The sequence below is a fragment of the Symphalangus syndactylus genome, chromosome X (genome assembly GCF_028878055.3).
Source record: "Symphalangus syndactylus isolate Jambi chromosome X, NHGRI_mSymSyn1-v2.1_pri, whole genome shotgun sequence".
In the NCBI taxonomy this organism is placed as follows: domain Eukaryota; kingdom Metazoa; phylum Chordata; class Mammalia; order Primates; family Hylobatidae; genus Symphalangus; species Symphalangus syndactylus.
In genome coordinates this window covers 152,180,552-152,194,122 of record NC_072447.2, presented here as the reverse complement: position 1 = coordinate 152,194,122, position 13,571 = coordinate 152,180,552, and the positions used below count along the sequence as shown (strand labels likewise).

At 51.8% G+C, this 13,571-nt stretch overlaps 1 protein-coding gene across 2 annotated transcripts; it reads left to right on the top strand.

Annotated features, from left to right (window-relative positions):
• The first annotated feature begins 3,313 nt into the window (after positions 1 to 3,313).
• On the top strand, positions 3,314 to 11,126 carry LOC129476153 (heat shock transcription factor, X-linked). Of its 2 annotated transcripts, XM_063634924.1 has the most exons (4): positions 3,314 to 3,394; positions 7,368 to 7,438; positions 7,514 to 9,389; positions 10,227 to 11,126. In XM_063634924.1, exons 3-4 carry the CDS (start codon positions 8,850 to 8,852, stop codon positions 10,968 to 10,970), a joined length of 1,284 nt encoding a protein of 427 aa, XP_063490994.1. In that variant the 5' UTR covers positions 3,314 to 3,394; positions 7,368 to 7,438; positions 7,514 to 8,849; the 3' UTR covers positions 10,971 to 11,126. The 2 variants fall into 2 exon arrangements, with proteins under 2 accessions (XP_063490994.1, XP_055124782.1); XM_055268807.2 differs by lacking the exon at positions 7,368 to 7,438.
• Positions 11,127 to 13,571: the final 2,445 nt, after the last annotated feature.

Sequence of the window (13,571 nt, the reverse complement as noted above, 5' to 3'; positions counted from 1 at the left end):
TAGCCGGGCACGTTTGCAGGCACCTGTAATCCCAGCTACTCGGGAGGCTGAGGCAGGAGAATCGCTTGAACTCAGGGGGTAGAGATTGCAGTGAGTCGAGATCACGCCACTGCACTCCAGGCTGGGGGACAGAGTGAGGCTCCATCTCCAAAAAAAAAAAAAAAAAAAAAAAAAAATACTGTTAGAAGAATGGAAAAAACGATATAGATGGAGAGAAAATATTAGTAATCTGATGTCTGATAAAGAACTCATATGCTGAATAAACACCAAACTTTTAACATTCAACCTTTGAAAACAAAGAATCCAACTAAAGATGTAAATGATTTGAAGACATTCACCAATGAAGACACGCAGAAATACACATACATTCACCAATGAAGATACACACGTGAAAAGATGATCACCATAATTATTCACTAATAATGCAAATGTCAACAGCACTAAGATTCCTCTACCCACCTAGTACAATGGATAGAATTCAAATACCTGAGAATATCAAATTCTGGAGAGGATGTGGAATTCTCATTCATAGCTGGTAGACAAGAAAAATGTTTCATTCACTCTAGAAGGCCTTTTGGCCCTTTCTTATGTAGTAAAACATAGACTTACCTTTAGATCCATCAGTCGTACTCCTAGGTTTTACCTAAGTGAATTGGAAACTTTGGTTCTCACATGGAAGATCGTGTACACGAATGTATATAGTAGTTTATTCATAATCACCAACCAAGATGTCCTTGAAGAGGTGAATGGATAAAACCAATGGTACTTCCACAAACTGAAAGTGTATTCAAAGTTCAATCTACCCTCAAATATTCCAGGACAGGAAATTTTGGAGGCCCGTTCAGCCAAGTGGCAAGGGAAAATGAATCACTGTCTTATCTCAACTCTTCCAATGCATCCAAAATGGGCAATTGTTTAACTCATTCTCCCAGGCTCGCTCTCCTAGATTCATAAACAGATGAAGGCACCCGAGCACTCATGAAAAGAATTTGTGAGGCAAGTGTTCACACATATCACAGCAAATGTCATAAACAGATAATCACATATCCAACACAACAGTGGATTAAACGAACAAGCCGCCTGTATGCATGGAATAAAAATACGATGAAATGTTAGAAAAAAATTCAATTCTAATTCCCTGCATACAAGATAGACTAGAAAAAAACATTCAGTCATGGCAATGGGTACAGGCAAAGGCTCTGAAATGAATTCTATGTAAGTACAAATTAACAATGTTTAGCAAACTAACATTAAAAGGAACTTCCATTTCCTCAAATCGGCAGCAAGCATACATAAATGTGAAATGTCAGAAGCTCTGCCATTCACGGCAGTGACAAGTCGTTGACCTATGCTGTCACCACTACCACCTACATCTGCAGTGAATATGAAAATGAAAAAGAGACAGAGCTATGGATGTCAAAATGAAAATGAGATATGAAGACTGCTAAGAAATAGTATTTGTTAACTATATGATTATCTACATAGAAAATTCAAAGGAATAGACACATTGAATATTCAAATGAATAAAAGACTTCAGAAAACGTCATATAGAAGGTGATTACAGCAAAATCATGAGCCTTGCCACACAGAAGCAACTTAGTGCATAAAATAGAAAATAGAAAATATACCATTCACAGCAGCATTAAAATCCAAAATGGAAGTAAGAAGAGCCTAACAAGACCTTCATGGAAGCAACTGTGCAAAGTTGCTGATAGACTCAGGAAATAATCTCAAGTAAATGGATCTGTATACCATATTCCTTGATGGGGAACAGAATATGGCAAAGATGTAAATGCTACTTAAATTAAATACAGAGTGAGTGCCTTAACTGTCATTGCCAAAGTGACAACAAAGCTCAGGTTGCTGTGCTCTGCTCCCCAAATCAACCCCGGAAAAATATAGAAGGGAAAAGATTAAAAAAAAAAAAAAAAAACATCAAAACAGAGAAAGCCCTGGGGATGACTGAAGACTGTGCTAAACTAGTACTTGTGTTTTGGGTCCAGGGAGCAGCAGGGAAATCGAGGAGGTCTGTACCCTGCATAGATGGCAGATTACAGGATGGATAGGGGAAAGTGTTTAACATTCCACCCCACATCATTGCGCAATCTGAGGCAGCGCCACAGAATCTGATGCCAGTAGCCCTGGGGTAATATCACGACACCAGGAAATTTGAGTTGATTGAGACACTATGGCTCCAGAGTTCTGCTAACAACCACCTGAAACAAACTTAGTAGGGGAAGACCAGCCTTCCACAAAATTATTATTTTAATGGAATATAAAGAATGAACTAGGAATAGAATAGTAAGTATGTGTGAAGGCCACATACTATGAGTAGATATTAATAAAATATGTGTGCATATATATAGTATAAAGTCTACAAATACAAACGAATATGTATCTAAAGATATATACACGTAAGTATATATAATTATACATCTATGATATAAAGATATATATGCATGTATATATACATATAAGCATAAATGTACATAATGTCTAAAACAGGTATGTATATAAACGTAGATATAAACAAAATGTACATATACTATATCTAATGTACACATACAATGTAAAATTTATTACCATATGAATGAGGATTAAAATATGAAAATCACTAATCTGGACTCTGCTGTGTTCGATACCTTCAAAACACATGGCTTCTCCAAATCTCTTGCTGCTGCTCAGCCTCTTCCGTGTAAAAATAAACCTTTTAGGACAAAAGGTTTGCAAAGTCTAGCTCTGGCTGGGGAGGAGCCCCCATGGGAAGGTGTGCATCTTCTCTCAGAGGTCCTACAATCACAGGTGCTGCAGCCCCCCAGGGAGCATCTAGCCTTGGACCCGCAGCCATTCTCTGCAACGCGTGCAGCTGGACAAATGCTCAAAGGTGACATAAACGGATCATCTCCCACCCATCACTTCATCGAAGAGCCAGGAGCCAGGAGGAGAACCCTCCTGAGTAGAGACTGAAGGTCCACCCTCCCCACATAGAGGGGCCACAGAATCCAGCTCAGCCCTTCCTGTCAGCCCTGGAAGACCCTGGCAATGTCGTCACCCCGACCACACCCCTCTCCTCACTGCCACCTCATGCGACTGGGAGTCAGAGACTTGGTCTGAGAGGAGCACACCCAATCGGCAGAAAATGGGGATCCAGACCCAGGTATCAAGGTCAGGACCCTCTGAGGGATGACTGAGGGCCCCTATCCCCATCCCCACCCTTACTCCACCAGAACCCGATTCAGCCCCTACTGTCAACCCAGGGAAGCCCCAGGCTTAGAGGCCGGATGTGACGTCACTGACACGCGCACTGGGGTCAGAGAGAAGGGAGAGGCCTCCTTCTGAGGGGCGGCTTCATACCGGTGGAGGGAAGCGGGCCCAGGCTCTGTGAGGAGTCAAGGTGAGGTGCTGAGGGAAGACTGAGAATGCCCCCGCCCCAGATAGAGGACCCGAAAGAACCAAGTGCCTTCTCCGCTCCCAGCCCTGTACCACCCGGGGGCTGATCTGGGGCTGACTTGTGAGGCTGGGCCGACCCCCTCCCTCCGCCGCTCAAGCTGCTGGGCACTCTGGAGTGAGAGCTTGGTGTGACCAGGGCAGGGCTGGTTAGGAGAGGGCAGGGCCCAGGCTCTGCGGGGCATCAAGGTCAGGACCCTGAGGGAGGGCTGCCCCCCCCGCCACCGAACCATGACCTACAGCCCCAGGTTCCCCAGCCCCATCCTCAGCCCCACTCTACACCCCACCCCACCCCACCCCACCCCACCCTAAACTCCACCCCACCCCCAACTCTCCCGCGGCAGAATCTGGTTCCACCTCTGTTGTCAACCCAGGGAAGCCCCAGGTGCCCGGATGTAAGGCCAGTGACTTGCACGCTGGGTGTCAAAGAGTAGCGGGGGGTCTCGCTGTGAGCGGTGGGTCGATATCGGCCGAGGGAAGCGGGCCCAGGCTCTGTGAGGAGGCAAGGTGAGACCCTGAGAGAGGACTCAAGAACACCCACCCCAGATAGAGGACCCCAAATAATACAGCACGGCCCCTGTGCCAGCCCTGGACAACCTGACCTGGTGGAGTCGGGCTTATCAGGCTGGGCCCAGGCTCTGACTGGCATCAAGTTCAGAACCCTGAGGGAGGGCTGAATGCCTCCACACCCCTAACCCAGCCACCACCACCATGACCTACAGTCTCAGGTTCCCCACCTCCATCCTCAACCCCCCACTCCACCCCACCCCCAAGTCTCCCGTGGCAGAATCCGGTTTGGCCCCTGCTGTCAACCCAGGGAAGCTCCGGGTGCCCGGATGTAAGGCCTCTGACTTGCGCACTGGGGGTCAGAGAGTAGCAAGGGCTTGGTTCTGAGTGGTGGCTGAAGATCGGCAGAGGGAAGCGGGCCCAGGCTCTGTGGGGAGGCAAGGTGAGACGCTGAGGGAGGACTGAGGACGCCCCCACCCCAGATAGAGGGCCCCAAATAATCCAGCACCACCCCTGCTGCCAGCCCTGGACCACCCGGGGGCGGACTTCTCGGGCTGGGCCACCCTTCGCCACCTCACCGCTTAAGCCCCAGGGGACTCTGGGTCAGAGCTTGGTGTGACCAGGGCAGGACTGGTTGGGAGAGGGCAGGGGCCAGGCTCTGCCAGGCATCAGGGCCAGGACCCTGAGGGAGGGCTGAGGCCCCACAGAGGGAGTCACTGCCCCTGCAGTCAACCCTGGGACGTTCCGGGCATGGCGGTCAGGGAAGCGGATCCTGATATCTGCATCCTGGGCTGACCGAGGGAAGGGGGTTGGTACCGTTAGCATGGCCGCGGGAGAATAGAGGGAGGGCCCAGGTCCTGCTGGGAGACAAGGAAGGCCTGAGCGGACCCAGTACCCCAGGACAAGGGGCCCACCCGGCCCCTATCTGAGACCGAGGCCCCTCCTCATTCAGCCTCGGGAATCCGACAGATAGAGACTCAGGTCCACAGAGGGGTGGGGCCCAGCCCTCTAGGAGACCAGGGAAGGAACAAGACAGAGGACAGAGGGGACCCTGGAGTCCAGCTCAGTGGGGATCTTGGCCTGGGTGATCCCGGGCACGGTGGCCACATGTGGTGCATTGTGGCTGGTGGGATCGGGTGTCAATGGGGACAGGGCTGTGGTACGAGGAGTGGGGCCTCAGGTGAGCAGAAGGAGGAGTCCCAGAGGCCTGAGGAAGGATTCACCAGACCTCTCATCCCAGACCTAGGAAACCTGCCCCTGCTGTCAGTCTTGGGAGGCCCCAGGCAGGACTGTGAGGAAGGGAAGTGCCCTGTCCACCCCCAACACACACTTTCTCAAAGAGGGTCTAAGGGAGAAATTGGCCTTGGTCTGCAAGACTCATCTCTGGTTCAGCAAAATGGAAGGGGCCAGATTCTGTGAGGAGCAAATATGAATACCTAGAGGACACCGAGACCGACGAGGCCCCCTGAAACCTGCTCCTTTGGTCAGCCTTGGGTATCTCATGCATGAGTGACCATGAGGTGCCCCCTCACTTCTGCCTCCCAGGTCTCAGGGAGGTGGGGGCCTTGGTCCGAGGGGTTTCCTCAGCTCAGCAGAGGGAGCCACACCTGGTCAGCACAGGGTGGAATCCAGGGTCTTCCAGGAGTGACGGGGAGGAAGTTTGGTGAGGACTGAAGGTAAGAAGGTACCTCCACGCTCTCAGAAAAGAAAGGACCTCACAGACACTGGTGTCACCTGTTCTCAGCCCCAGGTGGCCCCAGGCAGGAATGGCATGAGGCATGGTCTCATTTCTCCCGTCGTGACTAGGGGTGAGAGGTCTGAGGGAGGTGAGTACCTTGATCCCAGAGGGCACTGAAAGATTCAACAGAGGGCTCCACACCTGGTCAGTAGAAGGAGGACTCCCAGGATCAGCAGGACCCGAGGTTTGCCCCGTTCATGAGGAATGGAGGTACCCCCAACCCAGAAAGAAGCCACCCCACAGAGTCTAGGTGAATTCTGTTCTTAGATGTGGGGGCCGGGGGGGTAGCTGATCAGGGATGGTGCTAAGTGGCAAGCTCACTTGCACCACGGCAGGAAGTTGAGGAGCCCTCAGGGGGATGAGGCATTGGTGTCAAGGGAGATGTCTGCTCATCTCAAGGGTTTGAGGGTCGAGTAAGTAGAAGCCCCAGCAGAAGTAAAGATGAATAACCCACAGGAGGACTTTGGAACACCCACCTCATACCTGAAGGATTCAGCTGGTGGGGTCAGCCGTGGACACCCCACGCAGGGGTGACAGATGTGGGGCCTCCTCACCTCTGTTTCTGGATCTCAGGGAGGTGAGGACTTTGTTCTCAGAGGGTGTGTGGACAAAACAGGGAGGCACTGTGTTCAACAGACACAGTGGTCCCAGGATTGGAGAGCAGTCCAGGTGAGGAACCTAAGGGAGGATTGAGGGTACCTCCAGGCCAGAGAAACTCTCAGATCAAGAGAGTTTGCCCTGCCCCTACTGTCACCCCAGAGAACCCAGGCAGGACTGTCTGCTGAGGTCCCTCCTTTATCCTGGGATCATTGGTGTCAGGGAGGGCTGGCCTTGGTCTGAGGGGGCTGCACTCAAGTCAGCAGAGGGAGGGTCCCAGGCCCTGCCAGGAGTCCAGGTGCAGACTGAGGGGACCCCACTCACCAAACACAGAGGACCTAGCCCCACCCTGCCCCTTCTGTCAGCTGAGGGAAGCCGCTGGGTGGATGGACTCCCCTCACTTCCTCTTCAGGTGTCTCCTGGAGATAGGGCCTCAGGTCAACAGGGGGAGGGTTCCAGACCCTGCAGGCATCAAGATGAGGACCGGGCAGTATCCTCACCCCAGGACACATGGACCCCATTGAATTTGGACATCTCTTACTGTACTTCCGAGGAAACCCTGGGCAGGTGTGGGCAGATGTTGGTTGGGGCATGTCCTTCTGTTCCATATCAGGGATGTGAGCTCTTGATCCGAGAGATTCTCAGGCGAGTAGAGGAGTGGAGTCCAGTCCCTGCCAGGAGAAAGGTGAGGGCCCTGAGTGAGCGCAGAGGGGACCATCTGCCCCAAAGGTGTGTAGAACTCAAGAGTGTCCTGCCCGCCCTCTTGACAGCACTGAGGGACCGGGGCTCTACCTGCAGTCTGCAGCCTAAGGGCCCCTCGATTCCTCTTCCGGGAGCTCCAGGAAGCAGTCAGGCCTTGGTCTGAGACAGTGTCCTCAGGTCACAGAGCAGAGGAGGCCCAGGCAGTGTCAGCAGTGAAGGTGAAGTGTTCACCCTGAATGTGCACCAAGGGCCCCACCTGCCCCAGCACACATGGGACCCCATAGCACCTGGCCCCATTCACCCTACTGTCACTCATAGAGCCTTGATCTCTGCAGGCTAGCTGCACGCTGAGTAGCCCTCTCACTTCCTCCTTCAGATTCTCAGGGGACAGGCTGACCAGGAGGACAGGAGCCCCAAGAGGCCCCAGAGCAGCACTGAAGAAGACCTGTAAGTCAGCCTTTGTTAGAACCTCCAAGGTTCGGTTCTCAGCTGAAGTCTCTCACACACTCCCTCTCTCCCCAGGCCTGTGGGTTCTCCATCACCCAGCTCCTGCCCACGCTCCTGACTGCTGCCTTGACCAGAGTCATCATGTCTCTTGAGCAGAGGAGTCCGCCCTGCAAGCCTATACGTCCCACTGGATCCTCACAGCCCCGGGAAGCAGGTGCTACTACTCTTATCCCCGGGAGGAGACGGAGGCCGAGAGAGGTTAAGTGACGTGCCCAAGTCACACAGCTCGGCAGCGGCCAGGTTGAGACACCAGCATCAGCAGTCTGTTTGCAGACCCCTCACTGTCACCCCCTGAGCCAGTGCATCTTGGGCCCTGCGGTCAGGATGTCTCAAGCGTGGAGGCATCACCGGTTCGTGGCAGTCTCTGGAAGATCCCTGAGCTCTGTGCCCAGAATCGAGTCGGGGGAGTCTGTGCAGAGGTGGCCCTGTGTGTGGGGACAGTGTACGACACAGAGACTGCTTTGGATGGACACCTCTCCCGTGACCTCCTAGCATCCGATCCCAAAGGAACAACTGTTGCAGAGATGGACCACTAGGCACAAACCCATGTGCGTTTCTCTGGAGACACTGGCCAAGGAAAACAAGACATGCTCAAAGGCCAACAGCTGCATGCCCCACCACGATGTGACTGCAGAGACCCGGGGTGTAGAAGGGTGTCTCTGCTTGGTGGGGGGACACGTGCAGGCCGAGGAGAGGCAGGAAGAAGGCTGCCTCCGACTCCCCACTGGACTGCATGGCGACGGTGTGTGCTGGGGCAGTCAGCTAAGCCATTTGCCTAAGTGGCTGTCGGGTATCTGCGTGCTGGGGACCGACAGTGTGGGTGTGTTAGGAGGATCTGTATGGAGCACATTGCTGCCTCTGGCTAGGACAGGGTGGAAAGGGTGGCGTGGCTACAGCCTGACCCGTGGGCATTGTCCTACCCTTTATTCTGTGCTTCAAAGTGTCAGTCATGTGCTGGGGTCTGTGGGCCCATGACTCAGATGGTGAGCTCTGACCTTCCTGAGCCAGGGCTTTCCTGTAGTTCTGCCTGGCTCAGGAGCTCTAGGACAAGAGGACCGCTCCAGGTCTGCACCTAAGGTGTGGCAGGGCCCCTTGGCACTCCTGTGCACTAGTGTCATCTTTCCCATTGAAATGACTGTGAGGATCGGAATGTGCACATGCAGATGGGCAGCTACTTGTCTGCCTTGGCCCTTTATTACATAACTTGCTGGGTGTGTGGAGATGCCACCCCTCCCCCGGCAGTCAGAGCCCCTTTATGATGTCATGGGGCTGGTTACATGACTGCCAAGGGGTGCTGCTGGCCACACTGCACTAGCAAGTTTGCCAGTTGGAGGACTAGCCATCATTGATCATGGCTCGCTGTGAAGAAAGAAATTTGAGAGGACAGGGTCACGGCTTGGAAAGGGTGCCTTTTCCTCCCCAATTGCACTCAGAGACCTACCTTCACCCAGCAGATCCTTCCCCTGCCTGGCACGACCCAGTGTCCACTGGGAGCCCTAACTTCATGCTGCTGACAGAAGAAATCGCTTTCCAACCTCTGGCCGAGGCAGCTTCGTTCAGAAGGCCGCACCCTGACGGTGACGTCCCGCCCCAGGGAGCAGATAATCTCCTCTCCCTCCCCTTTCCGCAGAAACTGTGGAGACTGGTCAGCAGCAACCAGTTTTCGTCCATCTGGTGGGATGACAGTGGGACTTGTATAGTGATCAATCAAAAACTCTTTGAAAAGGAGATTCTCAAAAGGGACGTCGCACACAAAGTGTTTGCCACAAATTCGATAAAGAGCTTCTTCCACCAGCTAAACTTGCATGGCTTCCGAAAATGGCGTCAATGCACTTTCAGGACCTTCACCCGCATTTTCTCCACAAACAGGCCGGTCTCCATCTCGAATAAGGTAATGAACGACAAGCCTCTGGGGGGGTTAAGTCGGTGGGCTCTGGGGCCTGGTCGGGTGGAAGTCCCAGGACTGCCTCCTGGGAAGTGGGCGACCTCAGGCAGGGTGTGGGGCCATCACTGTGGGCTTGTGTCCCCCTCTGGGTGGAGGTGACATGAACTAAGAGCGAATGTGGGGAGAGGGCTGAGGATGGTACCTGCCCCTCTCGAGTGTGTAAAATATCACAGGTGCTAAGTAGCCATATCTGCATGTCCTCCTGCCCCGGGCCAGCCATGTCGTCTGGTGGTTGCTGTGTCCCCCTGACTCCATAGCGCTTTACCGTGTGAGGTGAGCAGGCCAGGGGAGTCTGGTATTTGTACCACTGTCACCCTAGCTGGTGTCTGGAGAAGTGCTCAAGTTGAAGTGCTGAAGGGCGCCTGGCGCAGGAGGTGCAGATGCTCCTGCTGCCCTTGGTAGGTGGGCCCCTGGTGTGGAAGAGCCAGTGCCCAGGGCCTCCAGCCCAGCCGGGGTGCATTCTGTTGCCAGCCGACACTGCATGGGGGAGGCCCAGAATCTTCTTCCCTCCTGGTCTGCAACTTCAAAGACCCTTTCCGCTGGCCATGGACACCCTAATCTGCCATTTTGAGGCTTTTTCCAAGACGGAAAGGCCCGCCACAACTTGGTAAACCTTGACGATGTGAACGCGAGTCCCCAGCTTCCTTTGGGGACTGGGACCTTTTCCAGAAAGGCCTCCTGGGCCAGCAGAGTTCTCTTGCACAGGGGCGTAGATGGTTGGTAGTTGTAGTCCATCCTTGTGACTTGCAGTTTCCTTTTGTTTATTTAAACTTTGACTTACAGTTAGAGTTCTACTGCCATCCTTACTTTCAAAGAGACTCCCCTCACCTCCTCGTGAGGATGAAGAGAAGAGTGGGCGTCAAGTCTGCACCAAGACATCAGGAGGAGGACAAGCCAGAAGCTGCTGGATCCTGTCTGGCACCAGCAGACACTGAGCAACAAGATCACACATCTCCGAATGAGAATGACCAGGTCACACTGCAACACCAGGAACCGGCCGGTCCCAACACCCAAATCAGGAGTGGCTCTGCTCCACCAGCAACTCCTGTGATGGTGCCCAATCCCGCCATGGCGAGTGACAACGCTCCAGCGACCCAGCCGGCGGGCGAGTGGTCAGAGGGCAGCCAGGCTCACGTCACTCCGGTGGCCACTGTCCCTGGGCCTGCAGCACTGCCCTTCCTCTATGTCCCTGGATATCCCACTCAGATGAATTCTTACGGGCCTGTGGTGGCCCTTCCCACAGCGTCCCCTAGTGCCCTTGCCATGGACACCACAGGACTTCCTGCACCTGGCATGCTGCCCTTTTGCCATCTCTGGGTACCGGTGACCCTAGTGGCTGCTGGGGCTGCACAGCCTGCTGCCTCCATGGCCATGTTCCCCCATCCCCCAGCTCTGCACCACCATTGCCCCCACAGCCACCGCATGTCACGGTACATGCCAGCTAGCGATGGGCCCAGGCGTACCCAGCCTATGCAGACCAGAGCACATAGAGGCGAGCATTTGGGCAGAATACGTGCTGGTCAATAAATGTGTCAGAAAATGAGTAATTTTCTGACTGCACAAAAAAGTCTTCATGGTCTCCATCCTTTTTCTTTCTTTGCAGTCCAGTACCCCGCTCTGACATCTTTGGCTTGCATGATAGAGACTTCAGCCTAACACGCCTCCCTGGAAAAGTGCCCAGGAGGTTCTCGAGCAGGTGCTGGGTTTTAGGAAGCCCCTCAGACATCCTGCCTCTGCTCATTAAAAATTATCTGGAGCTGGCTGGGCGCGGTGGCTCACATCTGTAACCCCAGCCCTTTGGGAGGCTGAGGCGGGTGGATCACAAGCTCAGGAGATGGAGACCGTCCTGGCTAACACAGAGAAACCCCGTCTGTACTAAAAATACAAAAAATTAGCCGGGCGTGGTGGCGGGAGCCTGTAGTCACAGCTACTCGGGAGGCTGAGGCAGGAGAATGGCATGAACCCGGGAGGCGGAGCTTGCAGCGAGCCGAGATCGCACCACTGCACTCCAGCCTGGGTGACAGAGCAAGACTCCGTCTCAAAAAAAAAAAAAAAAAATTACCTGGAGTTGCTCGCTGAGTGCCAATTGTGCTGCTAGCATTGCCGGCCGAGGGTTCACAATGACACTGTGTTGCTGGCCATTCCTTGTCATGGTGGTGCCTTTATATAACAGGATCTTCACTTTACATACAGATGAGATCACGTCTGGCTTTGTCATTGAGTTAAAAAGTGCCCTTGATAGTTGTGGCAGTGACACATACTACCAAGGAGTCCTACAGGTTTGCAGTTTAGAGGGTGCTCATTAGTGTCTGGTGGACAGGATTTACGTTTGGCTTTTATGTCTGTACTGGATCTGGTGGGGTTTTTTACTTCCTTCCTTGATTCCCCCACTATGCCCCCACTTTTTCTTTCTTGTTTTCCTTTCCTTTCCTTTCCTTTTTTCTTTCTCTTTCTCTCTTTCTTTCTCTCTCTCTCTGCTTCCTTCCTTCCTTCCTTCCTTCCTTCCTTCCTTCCTTCCTTCCTTCCTTCCGTCTCTCTCTCTCTCTCTCCCTTTCCCTCCCTTCCTTCCTTCTCCTTCTTTCTTTTGGAGCCAAAAATTAATTTAAAAGATGTCATGTCATGTTTTAACTTAGGAAGCAGCCTTTTCTGGTCACTTGGGGTGTTCATCTTAGAACACATGCTATCATCGACAAACCTCTTTGAATGATCAGAAAAAACAGATTCAAGTCCTTACCATAGACACAACTGGGCACAGACATCAAAAGAGCTCTGAAATCAGGGCGTGCAGAGAGCCCCAACACCCACACACCAGAACCCAGAGGTATCCCTGCCTGTGATTTTTAATTTGACAGTAGGTGGCAGAGTCCTGGGAGACGTGGGAAGAGGCCATAAGAGAATGCAGACATGGGAATGGATTAATCCAGAGTCCAGCCAGGTCTGCATCTCCCTGTCTCGGCCTGCTCACTTACAAATGGGTGCTCATTTACAAATCGGTGTGAATCACATTTCATCATTTGTGAGCTCCTTAGTTTCCAAGAAGTACAATTTTCTCATGTGTTTCTTGGACTTTATACATATGCCTCCAGAGTTTGAATCATGCAAAGATGCTGCCACTTAAAAACCTCTTTCCTACAAACTTATACCCCTCCGATCCTGGTTTTCCTGTGAATCTCAGCCGGGCACGGTGGCTCACGCCTGTCATCCCAGCACTTTGGGAGACTGAGGCAGGTGGATCATGAGGTCAGGAGTTCAAGACCAGCCTGGCCAAGATGGTGAAATCCTGTCTCTACTAAAAATACAAAAATTAGCCGGGCACGTTTGCAGGCACCTGTAATCCCAGCTACTCGGGAGGCTGAGGCAGGAGAATCGCTTGAACTCAGGGGGTAGAGATTGCAGTGAGTCGAGATCACGCCACTGCACTCCAGGCTGGGGGACAGAGTGAGGCTCCATCTCCAAAAAAAAAAAAAAAAAAAAAAAAAAAATACTGTTAGAAGAATGGAAAAAACGATATAGATGGAGAGAAAATATTAGTAATCTGATGTCTGATAAAGAACTCATATGCTGAATAAACACCAAACTTTTAACATTCAACCTTTGAAAACAAAGAATCCAACTAAAGATGTAAATGATTTGAAGACATTCACCAATGAAGACACGCAGAAATACACATACATTCACCAATGAAGATACACACGTGAAAAGATGATCACCATAATTATTCACTAATAATGCAAATGTCAACAGCACTAAGATTCCTCTACCCACCTAGTACAATGGATAGAATTCAAATACCTGAGAATATCAAATTCTGGAGAGGATGTGGAATTCTCATTCATAGCTGGTAGACAAGAAAAATGTTTCATTCACTCTAGAAGGCCTTTTGGCCCTTTCTTATGTAGTAAAACATAGACTTACCTTTAGATCCATCAGTCGTACTCCTAGGTTTTACCTAAGTGAATTGGAAACTTTGGTTCTCACATGGAAGATCGTGTACACGAATGTATATAGTAGTTTATTCATAATCACCAACCAAGATGTCCTTGAAGAGGTGAATGGATAAAACCAATGGTACTTCCACAAACTGAAAGTGTATTCAAAGTTCAATCTACCCTCAAATATTCCAGGACA

What these genes read in the sequence shown, in the direction of transcription:
- LOC129476153 (XM_055268807.2), top strand. Translation starts at nt 8,850, where the DNA reads ATGGCTCGCTGTGAAGAAAGAAATTTGAGAGGACAGGGTCACGGCTTG. An exon ending in CGGTCTCCATCTCGAATAAG is followed by an intron (nt 9,390 to 10,226) that starts GTAATGAACGAC and finishes TTTGACTTACAG; the next exon opens with TTAGAGTTCTACTGCCATCC.